Source organism: Filicampus tigris, chromosome 3, assembly GCF_054856515.1.
Source record: "Filicampus tigris isolate MCC_2025a chromosome 3, RoL_Ftig_1.0, whole genome shotgun sequence".
Taxonomy (NCBI): domain Eukaryota; kingdom Metazoa; phylum Chordata; class Actinopteri; order Syngnathiformes; family Syngnathidae; genus Filicampus; species Filicampus tigris.
The window spans coordinates 10,006,227-10,030,419 of record NC_141219.1 but is presented as its reverse complement, the minus strand read 5'-3'; the positions used below and the strand labels follow the sequence as shown (position 1 = coordinate 10,030,419).

The 24,193-nt window shown below is 39.6% G+C and overlaps 5 protein-coding genes across 7 annotated transcripts; all 5 read left to right on the top strand.

The window, feature by feature from the left end:
• The first annotated feature begins 378 nt into the window (after positions 1 to 378).
• Positions 379 to 4,300, top strand: LOC147149839 (uncharacterized). The gene is made up of 3 exons (XM_086026007.1): positions 379 to 609; positions 731 to 843; positions 3,169 to 4,300. The coding sequence occupies exons 1-3, from the start codon at positions 593 to 595 to the stop codon at positions 4,269 to 4,271; spliced, it is 1,233 nt and encodes a 410-aa protein (XP_085882133.1). The 5' UTR covers positions 379 to 592; the 3' UTR covers positions 4,272 to 4,300.
• A 958-nt stretch (positions 4,301 to 5,258) lies between these two features.
• On the top strand, positions 5,259 to 10,296 carry LOC147149838 (uncharacterized). 2 transcript variants are annotated; one of them, XM_086025988.1, is made up of 2 exons: positions 5,259 to 5,296; positions 8,127 to 10,296. In XM_086025988.1, the coding sequence occupies exon 2, from the start codon at positions 8,156 to 8,158 to the stop codon at positions 9,530 to 9,532; it is 1,377 nt and encodes a 458-aa protein (XP_085882114.1). In that variant the 5' UTR covers positions 5,259 to 5,296; positions 8,127 to 8,155; the 3' UTR covers positions 9,533 to 10,296. The 2 variants fall into 2 exon arrangements, with proteins under 2 accessions (XP_085882114.1, XP_085882113.1); XM_086025987.1 differs by lacking the exon at positions 5,259 to 5,296 and adding an exon at positions 5,777 to 6,261.
• A 1,171-nt stretch (positions 10,297 to 11,467) lies between these two features.
• Positions 11,468 to 13,813, top strand: LOC147149837 (uncharacterized). Its single transcript, XM_086025998.1, has 2 exons — positions 11,468 to 11,900; positions 12,589 to 13,813. Exons 1-2 carry the CDS (start codon positions 11,783 to 11,785, stop codon positions 13,788 to 13,790), a joined length of 1,320 nt encoding a protein of 439 aa, XP_085882124.1. The 5' UTR covers positions 11,468 to 11,782; the 3' UTR covers positions 13,791 to 13,813.
• Positions 13,814 to 15,862: 2,049 nt separating this feature from the next.
• LOC147149836 (uncharacterized) lies at positions 15,863 to 18,626 on the top strand. 2 transcript variants are annotated; one of them, XM_086025990.1, is made up of 3 exons: positions 15,863 to 16,286; positions 16,580 to 17,067; positions 18,174 to 18,626. In XM_086025990.1, exons 1-3 carry the CDS (start codon positions 16,157 to 16,159, stop codon positions 18,186 to 18,188), a joined length of 633 nt encoding a protein of 210 aa, XP_085882116.1. In that variant the 5' UTR covers positions 15,863 to 16,156; the 3' UTR covers positions 18,189 to 18,626. The 2 variants fall into 2 exon arrangements, with proteins under 2 accessions (XP_085882116.1, XP_085882115.1); XM_086025989.1 differs by having other exon boundaries at positions 16,580 to 18,626.
• Positions 18,627 to 19,355: 729 nt separating this feature from the next.
• LOC147149835 (uncharacterized) lies at positions 19,356 to 23,803 on the top strand. Its single transcript, XM_086025986.1, has 2 exons — positions 19,356 to 19,819; positions 21,056 to 23,803. Exons 1-2 carry the CDS (start codon positions 19,696 to 19,698, stop codon positions 22,492 to 22,494), a joined length of 1,563 nt encoding a protein of 520 aa, XP_085882112.1. The 5' UTR covers positions 19,356 to 19,695; the 3' UTR covers positions 22,495 to 23,803.
• The last annotated feature ends 390 nt before the right edge of the window (positions 23,804 to 24,193 follow it).

Below are 24,193 nucleotides of genomic sequence, written 5' to 3'. Positions count from 1 at the left end.
TTGCAGGGTCTGGGGAAAGGGTGGGAATGGATGGCAATAAAACAAGGCAGCCATTGCAATTCTAATCTCTGTCATGGACAATTGCTGGCTTACTTATCCCTTACTTTTTGGCTTTTTTTTTCTGTCCTCTATTCGCGTGTGCAATGTCGGGCACCTTTGACCTCAATACAGCCCAGCTAGCCACTGGTTGGCACAAACCATTTTTGAGGACATGGGGGAGGGGCTCAAAATTCTATTTGTATTAATATTGTTTTATTACAAAATAAACCTTTCAAGTATTGCTTTTATGGATTTACACTCTTCTAGGTTCTTTAAAAATGTCATATCAAAGTTATGCCTTTCTTGTGTCAATATGGCAGCAGTTAAATTTGCGAAATTTCAAAGTTTGTTCGAGTGGACTTGCCGTACAAATTTAGGTCTCGTTTCCTTGCTCTAACGGTTGACTCAACTAAACGGGTTTAACAAAAGAAGGAAAAAATCGTCCTGTATTCAACAAATAGACCGGGGCCTTGACATAAGTCGCCCATCATTACTTAACAGGTTAAAATACCATTCGTTAAACCATCGGTTCTGGACAAATTCGTCTGGGTGCATGTTGAAGCTTCTCCAGTGAGTTTAGCTTAGCTTATCTTGCTAGTTGCTAACAAAAAAAAGCCTTTGTTTGGCATTACATTGCAAAGCGGAAATCAGGTATGACTGAAAAGTGTTGTGTTTGTCTTGTGAAAATTAGTGCAAGCAGTTTGAAAGAAGAAGAGCACGAAGAGGACATTTCTCGGACAAAAGAGGCTGGACGTCAAGTAGTGGACGCTGTTTGCAAGATGCAACGTCCAGCTGTGAAAGCAGGTTGGTTCACTTGCTCGTACATGTTTCGTAACTTCTTTCATTTTGTGGCCATTTGGTGTTTTTGATCATAATCACTGATAATCACATTTACACCAGTGGCGGAGCCAGAACGTGGTTAATGGGTGGGCCTGGAAAAATCAGGGTGGGCCTGAATATTTCTCTCTCTGAGCACAATCCCCCTGTCCCGACACATCGTATATTCAAATAAAATGACAAACTGAACAATATTAAGTTCAGATCTTCCTTAGACATCTACAAGTATGCCATTCTTAATATTCAATAAAATAAAAACTCAAAATACAAATTCAAACATAATTTAATAATAATTTAGCGGGAGTGCTGGAGCCTATCCCAGCTGTCAACGGACAGTAGGCGGGGGACACCCTGAACTGATTGCCAGCCAATCGCAGATTTGCCAGCTAATGATCTTTAAATAATGTTTAGGAGTGCACGTACCCTTTTTTCCATCTAGAGCGATTGGGGGGTGGGGGGGCGGATGGGGGTTGCTGAAATCGTTTTAAAAGGAGGACGAACGACTAATGAATAAGGACGGAGGGATGAGGATGGACGCGCATAAGTGCCCATTTCTGATTACATGCATATTATTTATTAGGGGTGTAACGGTACGCTAAATCACATTTCTGTTTGGTTCGGTTTCTTAGAAACTTTGGTTCGGTATATTTTCGGTACATAAAACAGATTTTAAAAAAAAAAAAAAAAAAAAAAAAAAAGGGTTCCTTTTGAAAAGATGACAAATAAATGGTACATTTTTTAGAAAAAATAAAAGTGAACCATTCAGGCGATATTTGAAGAAATTACACCAGAATAAAAAAATACACTAACAATAAAGATCTCTTGATTTTGTAAATTATTAAGACACTGAAATCTTTAAACACTCAGCAGTAACAGCCTATGACACATCTAAGTATTCAAGTTAAAGACAAGTTGTCATTACAGTACATATCTACACTTTTTGTGATGAAAAAAATACATACAATAACAGTTACAATTATTGCTAACTATATTAAAACTCTTTTTATAATGAAAAAAATACAGTAACTTCAAAAAGTCTTTATGAAATTGTATACACTTTTTAGGCATTGAAATCTTTGAATGTTCAACACCATATAGTAATGAATTGGGGTATCTCTGTTGTGGTCGGATTTGTGTTTTGCTGAGGTGTGATGTTTCCGAGGTTCATGAATGCATCGTACTGCGAGCGAGAGGAGGAGAGGAGAACGAAGAAGAGTGACGGCTGTTGTACATTTGAAAAAAATGATTGTTGTACTGTGTTGGCATTGGCTGCGGCCCACAGTAGCCGGTTATATTAAAAAAAACGTGATAATTCAACTACGTCTGACGGCATGTTCCTGGAAGACGCTACAATATGATAAATCTCGCTATTTACATTTGACGTTTTTGGCTAAAAAGAGTGCTTGCTTCCTCACCTAAGAAACATTCAAAGTCGGATGACGCTGTTTTACGTGCGTTATGTTAGACTGCAACATAGCCGCCAATCTCATGTAGCAATGTCGGCACACAACTTTGGGACTTATCCACGTACTTTTCCCCATCTGCAATTTTAACAGGAAAGCCAGACTGTTCCCTAACAGGAGACCGCAATGTACGGGGGACCTTCAAGCTCTGGCTTGTTTGCGTATGCCATAATAATGCCATTTGTCCATGCATTTATGATTTATCATGGCTTCTGGCGTACTGGCTCCTCTTTTGTGCCGCCTTTCTCCCGCGTGCAACTGTCAATAGCGCCCGTGCATATAATAAAAACTCAGAAACGGTACGCAAAGTGAACGGAACCGAACATGCCATACCGAAACGTATCAATGCACCCACGTGTAGCGTTACACCCCTATTATTGATCATAATTTTATCAAAGTATCAAAACAAATTCATGTTAGAGTACAGCTGAATTGGTTCAGCTGTGCAAAGGGTAAGCCGGACATGCATAGTGCCTGGTGCCACTGCGGTAGCAAAGCATTATGACGTTGTCAAACGGCACATCCAGACCACTCAGGGTAACCACGTATTGCAACGGCATTGTCTGACGACACGTAGCAATGGCGTCAAATGAAACATTCTAATTACATTGCCCAACTACACATCAAGACAACATACCATAACAAGCATGACACTGTCAAAAAACACATCCTCATAACACTTTGTCAAATGGCACGTCATGACAACACATTTAACATTCAGTAGGCATAGCCAAATGTCATGTCACATGCATAGTAGACATTGACAGTAGGCGTGACGACATATTTTGGGCACAAATGTTTTCTTTTCCTCTCTTCTTGTGTCCTGTAGACATCAATGAAGATCTTCATCCTGATCAGCAGAAGCCAGAGTACCTGAACATTAAAGAAGAAGAGCCGGAGCATCTTCTTATCAAACACATAAAAGAAGAAGAGCATGAGGATGAAATCATCAAGTTTCAGTTGACTGATGTCATTGTGAAGAGTGGAGAACCTGACGGAGACAACTATGGAGGATCACAGTCATACAGCCACCTAGCTCCATCATTGAATCGCGACAACGTAACATCAGACACATCTGACTATGAGGATGATGACGATGATGATGATGATGATGATGACGACGATGATCACTCTCAAGGTGATACGACATGTCACACTGACAACAAATTCTTCCATTGTTCTCAATGTGACAAATCATTTGACAAAAAGTCATTGTTGAAAGCACATAGAAGAACACACGCTGGCAATAAACCTTTTGCCTGCTCAGTATGTTGTAAAACATTCTCTGTCAAGACAAATTTAACAAGGCACACAAGAACACACACAGGAGAAAAACCTTTTCTCTGCTTAGTTTGTGGTAAAAGATTTTCTCAGAATATAGATTTAGGAGTACACATGAGAACACACACTGGAGATAAACCTTTTGCCTGCTCAGTTTGTGGTAAAACATTCTCTGTCAAGACAAATTTAACAAGGCACGCAAGAACACACACAGGAGAAAAACCTTTCCTCTGCTTAGTTTGTGGTAAAAGATTCAGTCAGAATCTAGATTTAGGAGTACACATGAGAACACACACTGGAGATAAACCTTTTGCCTGCTCAGTTTGTGGGAAAAGATTCACTCAGAAGGGAGATTTGACAAGACACACAAGGACACATACTGGGGAAAAACCGTTTGCCTGCTCAGTTTGTGATCACAAGTTTTCTTTACATGGACAATTAATAACACACCAAAGAACACATACTGGAGAGAAACCTTTTTCATGCTCTTTTTGTGGTAAAGAATTCACTCAAAATCGCTCTTTGATAGTTCACACAAGAATACACACTGGTGAAAAACCATTCAGTTGCAATGTGTGCAATAAAAGATTCCATGCCAAGGATTATATAAAAAGACACAAGTGTGCTGGTGAGAAGAGCAGCGGTCAATGAAGTTGCAAAATAAAGTGAACAAACTGAAACTGTGTTTACAATCATTGACTCATAATTTCAGGTCAATGTCATTTTTCTACAATGCAACTTTCTCTGTCACAAATCTACAGTTTTCCCGTGTTTTCATGTCCGTTACCACAACACAAAACCAATCAATACTGCAACAGTAGCCTAATTTAATGTTTTTTAATACTAGTTTGCTGAAATGTGTATTCCTCGCCATTGCCTTTAAAATGGGAATATGAGATAAATAGATGTCTCTCTTCAGCTAATTTTCAGTCTTAGATCCTGGTCAGCGTTAGAATACAAAGAAAGACTGTACTGCATGTCACGTGAATAACAGCTGAGCACTAACACGACCCTTGTAGTCTATGCAGCAGCAATTCTCAACAATTGCGTTTTAAGTTTTTTATTAGAAGTGACAGTCTACTATTTAATCACTCTCTTTTACATCGTTTTCATTTGTCAAGATACATTTACAAACATTTACGGCAATTTAAGACTGTTTATTATGGCGGCCAGCAAAATGGATACATTTGATTTATTAGCAATGCGTTATATACAATGAAAGGTACTCACTTTGGTCAATGAGTGGCAGTACAAGATCACATTTCTCCCTGGGTTACCTGACGCTGTCGCTTTTGAGTACATGGTCACATGCAGTCAATTTCCTATAGCCGAGTAAAATTGGCCAACCAAATACGACAGCGACAGATAGACTAGCAGGTGAACAGACAAACGGACTGATCTCTTCTCCTTTTCGTGCTGGTCTTTTTACACCATTTCCTGTATGGACTATATACATAGTTATTTTCACTTCCAAATACAGACAAAAACAAAAAACGGCGGATACCTTTGTCCTTGTTAGTATTATGTACTTGATCAACAAAGAGGCATTATTGCGACATTGACGAGGCAGCTGCTACGTCACTTTCGCTTATGCCCCTATGATGAAGCACAAGAAACATAAGCAAGCTTTAGTATCACGGAGCACGCTTAGGATGATGGCTGGGGCCCATCCTAAGGTTAGTAAAAATAACCATTGTTGTTTTTAACCTATATTGGGTTATTTTTAATCAGTTTTAATGGTGCTCGGGACATGACAGAAGACAAGACTTTTTATCACGGGGAAATAGGACACAAGTGGATCGGTCAGTCAGGATGACGAAAAACCAGGGGTGCTCAAGTCCGGTACTCAAGAGTCGCTATCCAGCCTATTTTCCCCCTCTCTACCTGAACACACTTTATACAAATGATCTCAATCATTATCAGGCGTGTGCAAAACTTGGTGACGAGCGGATCATTTTAATTGCGTGTGTTGCAGAGAGATGGAAAACAGGCTGGCTGGATAGGGGTTCTTGAGGAACGGACTTGAGCATCCCTGCGATAAACCGAGGCAGGAACTCAAACCCGAGAGGACACGTTTATTATATAAATAAAGCCAATATGTCACCACATAGAAGAACATTTTTAATCCTCACTCCTCCCGACATTATTTCGCCATTTTCCACTAACCATCTTTTTCAAGCGCTTTTCGTGCGTTTGTCCAAGTGGATTTGCTGTACACATTCTTCTGTAGCTCGACTTCCGTTTGCGTCTTGGGTGACCAAACGCACTACACCAACTAAATTGTCACTGAACGTACCGAAGCTTCAACACAGTACGTCCATGATCCATCACTATTTACCTGGAGTAAAATAACATTAATCAAATACTCGTTTTCGAAAAATGTTTCTCGTTGCACGTTAACGCTTCTCCAGCTAGCTTAGCTGTGCTTGCTAACCGCTAACAAAGAGTCGGGCATATCATCAATTTATAGCTAAGCGCGGATCAAGTGTGACTGTAAAGTGTTGTGATTATCGTTGGAGAATGTGTACAACGCTTGTAAATGAAGAGTACGAGAAGGAACTTAGTGTAACTAAAGAGGAGAACGAGCGTCCACGACTGGACGCTGTTTTCAAGAAGCATCACGATGTGTTACACGGAGCAGGTTTGTTCACGTTTTGTTCACTAACTCGTTTCATTTAACAACATTACTGTTTATCTCTTAATTCTCGAAAATCTGTGTTTTGTTGGAGGCATACATTGTCAGCCGTGGGAGCTCTCTTTTTGAAGAGAATAATTACTGACTTATATTTACATCCAGAACTGCAAGGTGGATGTGCTACATTTATTGCTTTATTTAAATGTTGTATATCTCTGCTATTTTGGTCTGATGATGTCCCTTTGTGATCATGTGGACCCCGGAGAAATCCAGGTTTATGTCTCTGTCATGTCATTTTATTTTACTTTTATTGCAGGCAGGGTAATTTACAACAAATTCTTATTTGCAGTGCGTGTCTGGCTGTAGACAGCAGAGTAAGCAAAGCAAAAATAAAAGCAAATACAACCAAAATACTGTACACATACAACAAAGGCTGCATGTTGAGCCTGACATTGTGCTCACTCGACCAGGCGTTCCCATTGCCCAAGTCCGCACCTCGAGATCCCCTATCCAGCCAGCCTGTTTTAGATGTATGCCTACTGCAACACACCTGATTCAAACAATCGGGATTGTTATCAGGCTTTTGTAAACATAGCTAATGAGCTGATCATTTGAATCAGGTGTATTGAAATAGGGAAACACCTAAAACAGGCTGGATAGGGACTCTTGAGTCATACGCTTATGACTGCTAACCTGTCCATGCAATAAATTCCATTGCAAAATTTGTGGACATAATTGGAGTAGTAGGCCATATCTCAAGAGGGGATAAGGCTCTGTATAGGCATGAGACTGAAGAACTGGTCAAGTAATGCTCTATAAATAATCTTACATTAAATGCAAAAAAACAAAACAAAACTGATAATTGACTCCAGGAAGTGCAAAGCACACCCACCTCACCCTTCTTTCTTCAGGGCGAGTGTGTGGAGACTGGATAGTGTATGTTCAGTCCGTTAAGTTTCTCTGTACCCACATATGTGCATCTATAAAGGAAGCTTATTGTGGCGGGTTCCATTTCTGACAAGTGGGACAGTTTTCCCGGGACGCTATTTGTCTAGTTAGCTGCTAACATTTTCATTACATTGAGGACACACAGGTTTTGTGTTTAATATAATCTTATAACCAGTCAAGTTTGTTTGTACAAGCCCACCGCTGATCCAACCCCCTTCTAGACTATAACAGCAATGTCATGTTTGAATGGAGAATGTGGTTACACTAATTCCTCATTTTGATTTTGTAAATCTCTTTAAGACGTTAAAACTGTGCCAACAAATTAAGCAAAACAAAATATTTTTTCCACTCTGCTGTCGGCAGGCAGCTTTTGCAAATGAGAATCTGTTCTCACTTGCCTTACCTGAATAAATAAATGTTAAACTAAAAACATAAAATTAAAAGTGGTTATTTTAGTTTTCTTTTGCATTGTGTCTTTTCCTAATTTTACTCACCTGTTTGCACAATCTTCAACATTAAAAAAAAATGTTGACGCCTGAGGTGAGTGCAGTATGATTACAAGTATTTCTCTTTGTATTTATAGATCGTGACATAGTATTCATAGTGCATAGCGCAGTGCTTAGTTTTGGGTTCCATTTTAAAATGCACTAAATGATGGTTGTATAAGGGCAGCTGCTTGCTGGTGCAATAAGCTGTGAATTACGTATGATCTGATTAGTCGACTAATTTAAAAAATAATCAGTGAATGATTATTGATCAAATGATTTGACCAATGATCAAAATGATTATGGCAGCCCTAATGTTTTGATGCTACTAAGATCTGGCATCTGCACTCATCCTGTCCCCAGTCTGCTGCCTTGGCCACCCTCATACACCTTCTGGTGCATTCTAAGACCATGTCTTTGGCTTCTTGTGTTTTGCAGATACCAGTGAAGGAGATCGTCATCCAGAGATGCGAGAGCCGGAGTTCTCTTCCATTAAAGAGGAGGAAGAGGATGGGCCTTCCCAAATAAAAAAGGAAGAGGTGCCAGAGCCACGCCACATTAAAGAGGAAGAGGAGCCAGAGTCTCCTCACACTAAAGAGGTGACCACACACCTTAAAGGGGAAAAGGAGCTGGTGACTCCCCATACGGAAGAGGAAGAGGAGCCAGAGCCCCCTTTTATTAAAGAGGAAGAGCTAGAGTTTGATATTACAGAGTTTCCATTGACAGTCATTGTGAAGTGTGAAGATGATGATGATTATGATGGAAAAGCTGATAGAGAAGACTGTGGAGGGTCCCAAGATGAAAGCCTATTGGCTCCGCTGTCAGAAAATGATATGTCACACTCTCCTGACACTGATGATGGAGATGAAGAACACACTAAAGTTCATGTGACATGTCCTACTGATAACAAACATGTGAAATGTTCTCAATGTGACAAAACCTTTTTCAACAAGTCAGCGTTGAAAAGACACATGAGAACACACAATCGAGAGAAGTCTTTTGCCTGCTCAGTTTGTAGTAAAAGATTTGCTCAAAAGGGACATTTGAACATACACATGCGGATGCACACTAAAGAGAAACCTTTTTCATGCTCACTTTGTGGCCTGAAAGTAACTCATAAGAGTACCTTAACAAATCACATGAGAATTCACACTGGAGAGAAACCCTTTGTCTGCTTAGTCTGTAACTTGAGTTTCGGAAGACGTTCGTATTTGATAAAACACACACGAATACATACAGGGGAGAAACCCTTTTCCTGTTCAGTTTGTGATAAAAGATTCTGTATAAAGGCAGATTTAAAAACACACACAAGAACACACACTGGTGAAAAACCTTTTGCCTGTACAGTTTGTGGTAAAAGTTTTTCTTTGAAGGGAAGTTTAAGAATACACACACGAACACACACTGGGGAGAAGCCATTTGTCTGCTCAGTTTGTGGTAAAAGTTTCGCAGTGAAAACATGTTTAATAAGGCACACAAGAACACACGATGGGGAGAAACCTTTTGCCTGTTCAGTTTGTGGTAAAAGATTCCACGTGAAGACATGTTTAATAAGACACACAAGAACACATACTGGCGAGAAACCTTTTGCTTGCACAATCTGTGACTTAACCTTCATTGATCGTACAGGATTGGTTCGACACACAAGAACGCACACTGGGGAGAAATTGTTTTCATGCTCCGTTTGTGGTAAAAGTTTCACACAAAGATGCATATTGGAAAAACACACAAGAATACACACTGGTGAAAAACCATTCAGTTGCAGTCTGTGTGATAAAAGGTTCTCTCGTAAGGATCGGGTTAAAAGACACAAGTGTGTTGGTGAGAAAATCAGCAGTGAATGAAACTTTAAAAGAAAATAAAAAGAAACCTTGACTCTGAGGCAAGATGGAAAAGCGTATATGTGATCCTAAATAAAGTACAAATCTTTAAACAGCTCATATTCAGTATCTTTCTATCTCCTTGCCATGGGTGCTGCCAGGCCTGGAAGAAAGAGAGCGGGGGGAGCTTGAGAGGGTTTTTATCAGCATTGGGGTGGTCACATGATGCATCGGCCATATTACTAAGATCCACAGTAGGATAAGATTACACATCATGACTGCTTCAGAATACTTTGATAGTGATTTTTTTGCACCCAGCACAGGTTCAAGACACCATGTACCTCTTTTAGCAAAGCAGCTCCAGAACTGAGCATGCGGTAGGTTTCACAGTATAGGTGCAATGCTATCTTTGTACACTGAACAGGCAAATTTGTTGGTACCGTTTCTTTAAAAAAAAAAAAAATCAACACCGAAATAAGTGTATTTGTATGAATGTATTTTGACAACCCACAAAGCTTCTGGGATCATGGTTTGTGACTATTATAGGCAACACTGAGTTCTTCAATGTACTGTTGATGTTCGTGTGTTAAAGTAGCAGAAAGATTATAATTAATGTAATATCTATGCTAACTTCTGTGGTGTCTTGCATTTTATTTTCGCATTAATCTAGTGGACTTTAGTTAGACAAAAATAAATTTATTAGTTGAACATGTTGGTGTTTACATATGCAATATTTAATTCTGTTGTGTTCTATGTGTCAGTTTTGCCGTAAATGTCAACTGGGAGTGAGTGGCAAATAAACAGCTTGAAATACAAGCACGATTTGCATCTTATTTGGAGAATTGTAAGCGGACGAGTTGAGGAATGCTTTAAAAAGTGTTCTTTAACTCATTAGGTGCCAGACATTTTCAGGCCCTCTTTTACCCTTACGTTTGAAAAATATTGAAAAATATATAAATAGGTTCCTGGGATTGAATGGCTGGACTGTGAAAAGACAAATAACCTTGGCAGTGAATGAGTTAAAAAATTTTTGATTTATTAACTCATTCAATCCCAAAGACATATTTTTATGTCAATACATATAAATATGTCCTTGGCAGTGAATGAGTTAATAAGTTAATGCGTTTTATTTAGTGTGTTGATAGATTATGTTATCATTTTATTTTATTTTTTGTGCTTTTTTTGGATAAGTCATTTGCGAGTCACAATTGAGGTTTACTTGTCTACGACAATGTATAATGTTTTGTTTTTTTTCATTTGCCTGACATACTGTAATTCAATAGCTGTCAATAGAGGGTCATTGATGTTGCTGTGACGAGTGCTCCACAGCTGTTTTCAGCAATGATACAGCTGAGGACGTTTGGCGCCCCCTGCTGTCTCATACCTTATCAAAGATTTCAAGTCAGGTAGGCTAGGTAAAATTAGATAACATAGTTATTTTACCCATTTTTGCGTGAGGTCTGCGGCTTTGTAATTGTACTGATGTTAATGTTGAGACGTGGTGCAGTCAGATTTTCACAAATGTGGACATGACCAACATCAACATAAAATTTTGTTTTTCAATCGCGTGCAACCTTAGTGCTTGACTATAAACTTTCAAGTAAGATGATTATGAAGCCCCGATTATAAAATTGCATGCATCTCTAATGTATCTAACAAAACAATCCGTGTCAAAACCGGTAAAGATTTCAACGAGTTATTATGAATTTATTGGAGGCATACAATGTCACAAAGAGTCCCGCTTTAGCTCAGTTGGGGAAAGGTCCGAGGTATTGGTTGGAGCAAACCATTTTTGGTGACAAGTGGGAGATGGTGGCGCTTCTGTTTTTAATAATTGATTTAAAATAACACTTCCAAGTATTGCTTTTATGGATCACTTTTTTTCTAGGTTGTTTAAAATACATCACACAACGTTATGTAGTTCTTCTTTGTGGTAATATGGCAGCAGTTACATTTGCAACATTTCAGTGGACTCGCCGTACAAAGTTCGCTCTCGTTTCGTTGCGTATACGCTCGACGCAACCAAACGCGCTTTAAAAAGTCGTCCTGTAATCAACGAATGGACTGGGGACTCCACACAATTCGTCCATCATTACTTAACAGGACTAAAGTACCATCATTAAACCATCGTCTCCGGTGCATGTTGTTGCTTCTCCAGCGAGTTTAGCTTAGGTTAGCTTAACTTGCTAGGTGCTAACAAAAAGCCTTCGCTAGCATTACACTGCAAAGCGTAAATCAGGTGTGACTGAAAAGTGTTGTGTTTATCTTGTGAAAATGAGTGCAAGAAGTGTGAAAGAGGAAGAACACGAGGAGGACATTTCTCGGACAAAAGAGGCCGGACGTCAAGTAGTGGACGCTGTTTGCAAGATGCAACGTCCAGTTGTGAAAGCAGGTTGGTTCACTTCTTGCTCGTACATGTTTTGTAACATTTTGTGGCCATCCGGTGTTTTTGATCATAATCACTGACACACATTTACACAAATAACTTGGTACCTTGACTTATAAGTTGAATTCGTTCCGTCAACAAAATGTAACTCAAATTACTAACAAATAAATAAATGGAATGCCATGGATAATTTTCGGAACCCTGAAACATACCACATTTTTGGTGAGTTTTGTTCAAGAAAAATAGAACTGTACTGTATCAATGAATCAGTAAAGTAATTAATATTTATTAAGGACTTATATACTACAGATAACCTCACTAATATCAATACAAGTTTTCGTCGTGTATTTTTTTTCTCAAGAAAATGAAACTGGCGTTCATTTTCACTAATATCAATCAGTTTTGAAGCAACCAATATGTAACAAATTGTCCTCAGAATGCCCCTTTTAGATTGCCAAAACCGATATGCCACCATGACTGTTTCGTCAGCTGCAGAACAGGACACACAATTCGAAGCGTAGCTGATGTGGGCGATTGAGTACGGCACTATAAAGTGGCAATATTTTATTCTCATTTTATACATCACCACTGTCATACATATATATGTTCAACCTGGTTTAAATACACAATCAAAGCTATAACTTCAGACTTGACTGATCAAACCATGTGTTTTTTTTCTTCTTGTGTCCTGTAGTTATCAGTGAAGATCTTCATCCTGATCAGCAGGAGCCAGAGCACCCTAACATTAAAGCGGAAGAGCCAGGCAATCTTCATATCAAAAAGGAAGGAGAGCCTGAGTCTTCACACATAAAAAAAGAAGAGCATGAGGATGACGTCATCAAGTTTCAGTTGACTGATGTCAATGTGAAGACTGGAGAACTTGACGGAGAACACTGTGGAGGATCACAATCAAACAGCCACTTAGCTCCACTTTTAGATCGCGACAACGTAACATCAGACACATCTGACTATGATGATGATGATGATGATGATGACGACGATAATGATCACTCTAAAGGTGATACGTCACGTCACACTGACAACAAGTGCTTCCATTGTACTCAATGTGACAAATCATTTGGCAAAAAGTCAGTGTTGAAAGCACATACAAGAACACACACTGGCGATAAATCTTTTGTCTGCTTACGTTGTGGTAAAAGATTTGCTCGAAAAGCAACTTTAACAAGACACACAATAACACACACGGGTGAAAAACCTTTTACCTGCTCAGTTTGTGGCAAGAGATGCACTCAGAATGTAGATTTAAGAATACACACAAGAACACACACCGGAGAAAAACCTTTTGCCTGCACAGTTTGCGGTAAAAGATTCTCTTCAAAGACACATTTAACAAAACACACAAGAACACACACTGGAGATAAACCTTTTACATGCTCAGTATGTGGTAAAACATTCTCTGTCAAGACAAATTTAACAAGGCACACAAGAACACACACAGGAGAAAAACCTTTTCTCTGCTTAGTTTGTGGTAAAAGATTCAGTCAGAATGTAGACTTGGGCATACACATGAGAACACACACTGGAGATAAACCCTTTGCATGCTCAGTTTGTGGGAAGAGATTCACTCAGAAGGGGGATTTGACGAGACACACAAGGACACACACTGGGGAAAAACCGTTTGCCTGCTCGGTTTGTGATCAAAAGTTCTCTGCACATGGGCAATTAATAACACACAAAAGAACACATACCAGAGAGAAACTTTTTCCCTGCTCTTTTTGTGGTAAAGAATTCAGTCAAAGTCGCTCTTTGACAACTCACACAAGAATACACACTGGTGAGAAACCATTCAGTTGCAATGTGTGTAATAGAAGATTCCATGCCAAGTATGAGATAAAAAGACACAAGTGTGCTGGTGAGAAGAGCAGCGGTCAATGAAGCTGCAAAATAAAATGAACAAACTGAAACTGTGTTTACAATCATTGACTCATAAGTTCAGGTCAATGTCATTTGCAACTTCCTCTGTCACAAATCTACAGTTTCCTTGGGTGAATTATTATTTCTCCTGTGTTTTGATGTCCGGTATCACAACACAAAACCAATCAATACTGCAACCGTAGCCTAATTTAATGAATGTTATCTATATACTAGGGCGGCACGGTGGTCGACTGGTAAGCACGTCCGCCTCACAGTGCAGGGGTTGAAGGTTTGAATCCGGCCCCGACCTTCCTGTGTAGAGTTTGCATGTTCTCCCCGTGCCTTGCGTGGGTTTTCTCCGGGTACTCCGGTTTCCTCCCACATTCCAAAAAGATGCATGGTAGGTTAATTGGACACTCTAAATTGCTCCTAGGTGTGGTTGTGAGCGTGAATGTTTGATTGTCTCTGTGTGCCCTGCGATTGGCTGGCAACCAGGTCAGGGTGTACCCTGCCTACTGCCCAAAGACAGCTGGGATTGGACCCTTGTGAGGATAATCAGATTGGATAATGGGTGGATCTATATACTACTTTGCTGAAATCTTGTGTATTTGTCACCAGCGCCTTTAAAATGGGAATATGGGATTAATAGAAGATGTATCACTTAAGATAATTTGCAGTCTTTGCAGCCGTTTTTTTCCTAATTGGTGACGAGAATGTAATGTAACCATTTTATTCTTGAAAGGCAGCGGGGTCGGACTGGGAGTGAATCATGAACTGGAGGTAAAAACCTTTATAACCACCATAGAGACAATATCAGGAACATTTATGAAAATATGAAGGTAGTAGGAGTGGCACCTGGAATGGCAAGGCATTGGGTGAAGGTGGCAGCTACGGCCCCTTCCCGCCTGTAAAACAGCCGACATGACCGTATGACCGTCCTGTAGCATTTTCTCTAATCAAAAAAGGAAAGAAAAAGAGACTCTTTCTTAAACATAAACACTACCAATATTGGAGACAGCTGCACTTTTAGTTTACAGACGAGTCATTCCCATAATCTCTTGCTGTAGTAAATGGTATCACATAAAAGACTTTAGCTGGATTTAACAAACGGTTTTTCCATCCATCCATTATCCATCCGCTTATCCTCACAAGGGTCGCGGGGAGTGCTGGTGCCTATCCCAGCAGTCTTCGGGCAGTAGGCGGGGCACACCCCGAATTGGTTGCCAGCCAATCGCAGGGCACACAGAGACAAACAAACTTCCGCACTCACAGTCACACCTAGGGGCAATTTAGAGTGTCCAATTAACCTACCATGCATGTTTTGGTATGAGGGGGGAAACCGGAGTACCCGGAGAAGACCCACGCAGGCACGGGGAGAACATGCAAACTCCACACAGGGAGGCCGGAGCCGGGATCGAACCCACGACCTCTGAACTCTGAGGCGGACGTGCCAACCAGTCGGTTTTTATTTTCTATTTATTTTTTGTTGTTGTAATAACTATGCTACACTATATTTATTGCACATATAGCTTATCTGCATTTTGGAAAACAAAGTAAAATCATATATTAGGACCATTACACCCAAACGAGATAATTCTTTGATCTATGTGTTCTTGTTTATGTATTTTTTCAATATTATATTCTGTCTTGTTGTCACTTGTATGTCACCTAATTGTGTTTGGAGGTTCTGTGTTTTCGGAATAAATATTCATGGCACAAGCAGTCTCGAACTTGCGGGGTTTCTTTTTTCCTGTCCCCTTTCTGTCTCTCGAAATGATATCCCTCGAACATGTTTCTGTATTTCATAATATTTTGTGCTTTTAGCTGGTTTTGTCTGTATGGATAGTAAAGTTTGTTTCACAATTATTTAGGTAATTGTTGTATGTCCACGTTGCTACAATTGACTAAGACGATTTTCTTGATGCACTTTTGTTTATGTATTCCGTTCTGTAATATCTTCTAAATTAAATAATTTTGTATGTTTAATCTCAAGGGTGAAACTCGCGCGTATTATGGAAACGTCTTCAAAACAGCCCGCACCTTTCTGAAGCGTCTAAACACCCTTCCCTCCATGTACTTCCGGTTCATCTCTCTGTACTAGGATAGGAAAAGCACAATTCCTCCGCAAAAGTAAGAATCCAAAGAGGAACCTTACTTACGAATTAGTACTTCAACGTACTGAAGTGTCGATGCAATAGATCCATCTTTAATTTACTGGACTAAAACAGCATTCGTTTAATCCTCGTGTCTGGATGAACTCGCCTCGGTGTTCGTGGAAACTTCACGAGCTATCTTAGATTGCTAGCCGCTAACAAAGAGACACGTTTGTTAGCATACGCATCGCTAAAAGTAGAAATCAAGTCAAGTGTTCTGACCATCGAGTGAAAATGTGTGCAAGGCGTGTGAAAGAAGAAGAGTTCGAGAAGGAAGTTTGTGTACCGAAAGAGGAGAAGGGGCGACAACGTCAACTTGTGGACGCCGTTTGCAAGCAGCCTCAAGATGTGTTGCACACAGCAGGTTCGTTCACTTCTTACGATCACCGGTTGACTAAACTTGTGGGAACTGTCAAGTGCACTGCACAAACGCCCGATAGACGGAGCCTCCTTGGTGCCAGGTATGGGGGCATTATAATGCAGGTATACCATTGCAGTCATTGGGAAAATTACACACATTACAAGCGTTGAGGTGGTGTGTAGGCATTTTTCCTTGTCAAGGCTGTGCAACTGTATACACCAGAATACACAACGTCAAAGCTACATCATGGGATTTGGTTTTACCAAACTGTGTGTTTGTCTTCTCGTGTCCTGCAGACTTCAGAAAAAAAATTCTTGGCCCGCTAGAGCCAGAGCATCCTCACATAAAAAAGGAAGCAGAGCCAAATCACACTCACATTGAAGAGAACGAGAAGGGGAAATGGTCTCCCCATGTCAAAGAGGAGGAAGAGCACTGCCACATCAAGGAGGAAGACGATATGACCAAGTGGCCGTTGGCGTTTGTCACTTTGAAGAGTGAAGATGATGAAGACAAAGTTGGAAGTGAGGTGAGCAGAGGGCAGGAGCCTCAAAGTAGCAGCTCAAGTCAACACATGACAATAAAAGGTGAAGGTGGAGCACAAGCACACGGCCTCTTAGCTCCACTATCAGATAGTGACGACGTAACGTCACACTCTTCTGACATTGACCATAGTAGTGATGACGAAGAAGAAGGTGACGGAGACAACAGTGGACACACTTGCGAGGGGCTTGCCTGCTCAGTTTGTGGTGAAGGATTTGCTGATGAAAGAAATTTAACAAATCACGTAAGGACACACACTGATGAGAAACCTTTTTCCTGCTCAGTTTGTGGCAAAAGATTCTGTCAAAAGGGACACTTAACAAGCCACATGAGAACTCATACAGGGGAAAAGCCTTTTGCCTGCTCAATTTGTGGGACAAGATTCACACAAAACTCACACTTAACAAGGCACACAAGAACACACACTGGTGGGAAACCTTTTGCCTGCTCAGTTTGTGGTACAAGATTCTCTATCAAGAGAAATTTAACAATGCACACAAGAACACACACTGGAGAGAAGCTTTTGGCCTGCTCAGTTTGTGGCAAAGGATTTCCAGATGAAATAAATTTAACAAGGCACACAAGAAGAACACACACTGTCGAGAAACCGTTTGCCTGTTTAGTTTGTGGTAAAAGATTCTGTCAGAAGGAAAACTTAACAAGCCACATGAGAACTCATACCGGGGAAAAACCTTTTGTCTGCTTAACTTGTGGTCAAAGCTTCTCTTTAAAGCGACGCTTAAAAACACATGTAAGAACACACAGTGTGGAGAAACCTTTTGCCTGCTCAAGTTGTAGCCAAAGATTCTCTTTAAAGGAAAATTTAGAAACACACACAAGATCACACATTGGTGAAAAACCTTTTGCCTGTTTAGTTTGTGGTAAAACATTCTGTCAGAAGGGACACTTAACAAGCCACATGAGAACTCATACTGGCGAGAAACCTTTTGTCTGCTTAATTTGTGGTCAAAGCTTCCCTCTAAAGCAAAGTTTAAAAACACATGAAATAATGCACAATGTGGAGAAACCTTTTGTCTGCTCAGTTTGTGGCCAAAGATTCTCTTTAAAGGAAAATTTAAAAACACATGCAAGAACACACATTGGCGAACAAATATTCAATTGCAGTGTGTGAACGGAATTATTCTCCAGGAAGGATTGCCTCAAGAAACACAAGTGTGCTAGTGGGAGCAGCAATAAATTATACTTATTTCAAAAACAAAATGTAAAATGGGAAACTAAAATTACAAAAAGACAATGGTGGTATTTGTAAAGGAGGAGGAAGAAGTAGAAATGTATACATCTCTACGCCTAGTTAAATGTTTAGATTTTATTATTGACTATTTTTTACAGCCGCTGATGGTGTAGTGGTACACTTGCCTGAGTTGCATGCGGGCAGCGTGGGATTGGTTCCTGCTCAGTGACGGTGTCTGTGTGTGCCCTGCGCCTAGCTGGCGACCATTACAGGGTGTAGTCTGCCTTTCGACCATACTCAGCTGGGATAGGCTCCAGCAGCTCCTCGTCACCCTGTACAGGATGAGCAATATGGAAGTTGACACAATTATTGCCAGATTAATTTGATGAATATGTTGTGCTTTTCAGCTTCAATTTGCCTCTAAAATGATAACCCTCACCCTGTCGCAAAACATTACGACAATGTTGCCTGGAATCATGTCTTGCTTTGTAATCGCTTCTTGCCGTTTTAAACGTGGCCACATTAATACATTGCAATGGTTGTTACTTTTTTGTAATGAACTATTTTTTGTTGTTCTTTTCTGAAAAAAATAGATGCTTGTGCTGGCCTGCTCAAAAACAAATAAAGATCAATCAATCTTAAAAACAGTGTTTCTCTGAAGTTAAGTCAAATTTATTTACAAAGTATACAGGTTTTAATCACAAGAGTCTCTATAACTATGCATAACTACGCTTTGGTTTGATGACAACGGTGTCAAGACAAACTTATTCCAATTTGGTTTCTTTATGATTTTGATGGCAACTGATGATATGAGAATAGGCCCAAAGAATAGACCATGTCTCTTCAATGTTCATGATTGACCTGAACCATGCATTCCACACTTTAATTGTACACAATTCCAAATACAGTACATCAAATACATGTTCCGAACTGAAATAAGTGGTCAAACAATAAATATAAATGATAAAAACAGTAAATATTTATAAATAAGGACGTTTGCATTAAATGAATATTCTTATGGTAAACTATTAGAAATGACGAGAACAACAATGAAATTGAATCGCTTAATAGGTTATTGTGAAGTGTAAAAATATGACTGAGAGAGAATGATCAAAGAGAAGTGTAATCTAATATGTTTTGTTTATTCGCTCGATTTTTAAAAAATTCTTTGATCAAAAGGAACAATTTAGCTGTGATAAGTTGCAGTAAGCATTACATGTCATTGAGTAGCGGTAAAGCATTTTCAGGGAGCAAACAGCGTCACTCAAATTCAAAAAGGAGGAGACGAAGAAGAAAAATAAGTGTTTTGTCCAAGTGAAGTTGCCGTATTGCGTCTGTTGTAGCGCGTTTAATACGTTTCTCGTGCGGTTACCCAACCACGCGAGCTTCGCAAAATCTATCTTTGTAAATTACATCTTGAAGCACCGAAGCGTTGATACTGTTCGCTCATCATTGCCGAACTCAAACTCACACATTATTTGTTCAATCTTCATGGCAGATAAAGTTGTCACGGTGCACGTTGAAGCTTCTCGGCCTTGCTTAGCTTAGCTTAGTTTAGCTTAGCTTAGCTTATTTGAGATTCGCTTGGCTTGCTTGCTGCTAACAAAGAAGAGATGCCAATGTGACCACGACACATCGCTAAATTGAGATCAAGTGTGAGTAGGAGGTGTTCTTGTGAAAATGTGTGCAAGGACCACAGCGGAGTATGTGGAGGAAATTTGTCGAGCAAAAGACGAGAAGGAGCGAAAACGTCAATTAGTGGTCACGATTTGCAAACAGCCTCGAATCGTGTTACACAGAGCAGGTTGGTTCTTTTCTTTTCTTTCTTTCTTTCATTCATTCGCTCTTTCTTTCTTTATCTCTTTCTTTCTTGTTGTCGGTCACAATCAGGCGCATACATTTACACGAAGATCTTTTTTACATTTCGTATATTGTGTAGCACAGCAGTACCTTGGCGTGACGCGTTTAACGATATGAAAAAAAGTTTGTTTTCTGGCAGATTGGAATTTCATTCCGATTCAGAATTTTCTTGAAATTAAGCTTCATTCGTAATATACAGTGATATTTACAAGCACGACACAAATTTACATCAGAATGTAAATTTGACGCAAGATCTTAAAAGAAAATAACATTATGATAAAAACGTGTTTACGTTGATTATAATACGCATCAAATTACATCCATCCACTCTGCGAGCCACCTTTTCTCCTGAGGATTGTGGGCGTACTGGAGCCAATCCCAACTAGCTGTCTTTGGGCACTGAACCGGTTTAAGTTAAACTAAACTCGTTACTAAAGCAGAAAGAAATAATTGCGTGTGAATGTGCTCAATTATTGGACTCATTGATTTCCCATGGTTATAAACAAATCCACTAAACTGGAGCTGGTGGACTTCTAACAAAGAGGAAAAGAGGGCAGACTTGGCAATGGTCAGACTTATGCGCTGAATGATGCAAAGTAGCATTTGATCAACTTTGTCTCACAATATTTATTTCATATTTTGCATGACAGAGTTACGTAACTAGCAACAAATCTGCAGAAATGGGCACTTCACTCTTTTTTTTTTTTTGCCGGTCCGTCCTCCCGTCGCGACTTGGGTTCTCTGACCCCATTCGTCCTCGTCCTTTCAAAGCGCATCCGTCTTTACATTCCGTAAATCCACCCCCCCAGCACACCACCCCTTCCCCCTCCTCCCAAAAAGTGTCCTACACTCATAGACCGTAGCCCTCCAGGGGACATCACGAGAATATTTAAGATTGCTCTATAACGCAATATTATTGCGTTTTGTTGCCAAACGTTTGCGTTATAACGCAATAAGTTTTACGTTTTTATTGCATGATTTTGCAATCAAATATTAAATTGGAATCGCAAGACTTCAACTTCCAGGTAGTTTTAATTGTACGTCAGCGCTGGTAGAGATTTTTACTGTCTAAAGATGTCCCACACAAGGACATACTTCGCATGCAAAGGCATCTTGAATTTATTTAGTGGTGTATTATTATTACTTTAGCAATCCATATTTGTCTTCTTGTGTCCTGCAGACATCGATGAATATCTTCATCCTGAGCAGCAGCAGCCAGAGTACCCTCACATTAAAAAGGAGGCGGAGCCAGATTTCCCTCACATTAAAAAGGAGGAGGAGAGACATACACTTCACATTAAAGAAGAAGAACAGGAGGACAAAATCAAGTTTCCATTGGCTGGTGTCATTGTGAAGTGTGAAGAAGGTGATGGAGACCAGTTCGTAGGATCCCAATCAGACGACGACGTAACGTCACACTCTTCTAACTATGATGATGATGATGATGACAACGTTGATGATGATGATGATGGAGATAAAAAACTGGCTAAAAGTAATAGGAAATACCACATTAAGAAAAAAAGGTTTAAATGTTTTTACTGTGACAGAACATTTCCCTCAAAGTCATCGTTGAAAACACACACAAGATCACACACTGGAGAAAAACCTTTTGCCTGCTCAATTTGTGGTAGAAGTTTCTCTTTGAAGTCAAATTTAGCAAGACACAAAAACACACACATTGGTGATAAACCATTTGCTTGCCTGGTTTGTGGCAATAGATTCACTCAGAAAGAATCTTTAAAAAAACACTCCATAATACACACTGGAGAAAGACCTTTTGCCTGCTCAGTTTGCGATAAAAGATTCATGCGAAGCGGAGATTTGAGAATACACACAACAACACACACTGGCGAAAAACCTTTTTCCTGCTTACTTTGTGGCAAAAGATTCTCATTAAAAAGAATTTTAAAAATGCACATGAGAACGCACACAGGAGAAAAACCTTATGCGTGCTCAGTTTGTGGAAATAGATTTGCTAACCCGGGACATTTATTAAGGCATAAAAGAACACACACTGGTGAAAAACCTTTTGCTTGCTCGGTTTGTGGTGAAAGGTTTTCTATCAAGGCAAATTTAAGAAGGCACACAAGAAGACATAGTGGAGAGAAACCATTTTCCTGTTCAATTTGTGGTAAAAGATTCACCCAGAATGATTTAAAAACGCACGTAAGAACACACACAGGAGAAAGACCTTTTGCCTGCTTGGTTTGTGGTCAAAAATTCTCCTCAAAGACACATTTAACAAGACACTCAAGAACACATACTGGAGATAAACCATATGCTTGCTCAATTTGTGGTAGGCGATTCACTCGGAAGGAAGATTTAACAGGACACACAAGAACACACACTGGTGAGAAACCATTTGCCTGCTCAATTTGTGGTAAAAGATTCCCTTTGAAGAATCATTTAGCAATACACACAAGAATACACACTGGTGAGAATGTTTTCCCATGTTCAGTTTGTGGGAAAACATTTATCACAAAGACACGTTTACAAACACACACAAGAATACACACTGGTGAGAAACCATTTAGTTGCAGTGTGTGTGACAGAAGATTCTCTCAGCAGAGTCTGGTTAACAAACACAAGTGTCCTTGTCGGAAGAGCGTCAGGCAATGAAGCGGCAAAATCAACTATGGAGATATTATGGCTGTGTTGGGAATCATTGACTCATTCCCCACTCTTGAATCATCATATTGGGATGTTTCTGCTGTTGATTTTATGTATGTACATTAAGTCCTCAATTTACGAACGAGTTCCGTTCCTACACTGGCGATATAACACAAATTTCCGCGTATGTCGCATTTCACTGTTAAAGTCAAAATTTACGTCAAAATACTTTGTAAAAAAATAAATAAATGAAAATACATCAAATAAAAAGCAAGTCACGTACTTCGTAATTCGAGGACTTCCTGTATGTATGTGGAGAAATTTGGTATTTTAAAAAGAAATTGTGGTCCCTTTACCACCTTCCGCTTACCCTTCCGCCTTCGGTTTATCCGCCATTTTGTCTGGCCGGGCCAAATATTACAACTTTATATCTTATCCGCAAGTGGATACCTTTGCACACACCAATCTCTTGCATGGACTCCAGTGAGTTAATTTCTGCTTCTGCAGTGTCAATGACTGTGTGCGTCTTGACTGCTTTGAATTTAAAGTGAAAGAGAAGAGCCTCTTCGATTGGCCTTGAATCAAATCGTCTGTGTTCACTCCTACAAAGGTGAAAACGCCCATTTCGACCGGCGCCCATCTAAAAAAATGTCAAAAGAAAAAAAACCACACAGTTAGACGAAAATGGGGCCCTCGCTGATTAGATGTAAAAAAATAAAAGTGTATCTGTATGAATTGAAATTGGTTGGATAGCTTTGCGTAGATCAACGGTATTCAACTCAAATTTAAAAATGTCCAGATGGAGAACAGTTCTTGAAGCAAAGGTCCGAAAGATCATTTGGTGTCTGTTTATTAGGATATGTATTTAGGTAGCCCGCTTGTTGTAAGATAAGATAAGATAAGAATGCCTTTATTGATCCCACAGTGGGGAAATTTTCGTTGTTACAGTAGCAAAGATATAGGTCACACAGGGGCGGCGGCCTTGTAGTTACATCTGCATGTGTAAATATCCCACCCAAATTGGTGGACTCCAGGAATAATAGCAATGGCGTCTGACAGAGCTAATTGAGGTCATAGTAAAGTAAATATAATCACATTTTTTCAATACATTTCAAATATTTGGCTTTTTTGGTCAAGTAGCGCAGAAATAAACAAAATGTATGACTGCTGCTACATGTAAGCTTTTTTTGTTTTATTTTAGAAATATGACAGAACAAGAAGCATCTCTGCGTTGTATTTTGTTGAATGATCGTGCTTCTTTGAAATTGTAGTTGAACTTCACTCCCATCCAAATTAAAATCAAATGTGTTTTGCATGATCTTTCTTGTGTTCTTCTAATAACAATGGTTGACATTGTAAATTATGCCCGGACAATCGAACTTGTGAGCACAACTGTGTACTGTTGCGTTCTTTCATTTACTAAAGAAAAGTTGGGCTGCATTTCAAAAAATGAGCAAGTAAATATAATGCGAAAATTGTACGTGTTCAAATAAAGTTCGCAACTTCAGAAAATTAAAGGAAAAGTTTGGGTTTACCCGTTTTGTTGAGCATGTCAGCACGACAGTGAAGCCTCAAACATCTGGACATATTTTAATTGAACAAACCTTGACAATTGTACATTTTTAGCGGTTATTTACAGTGGGGGCAAATTCTACCACCAATTAAACATCTCTTTATAGAGGGAAAAAATACTGGCCAAAACATTCTA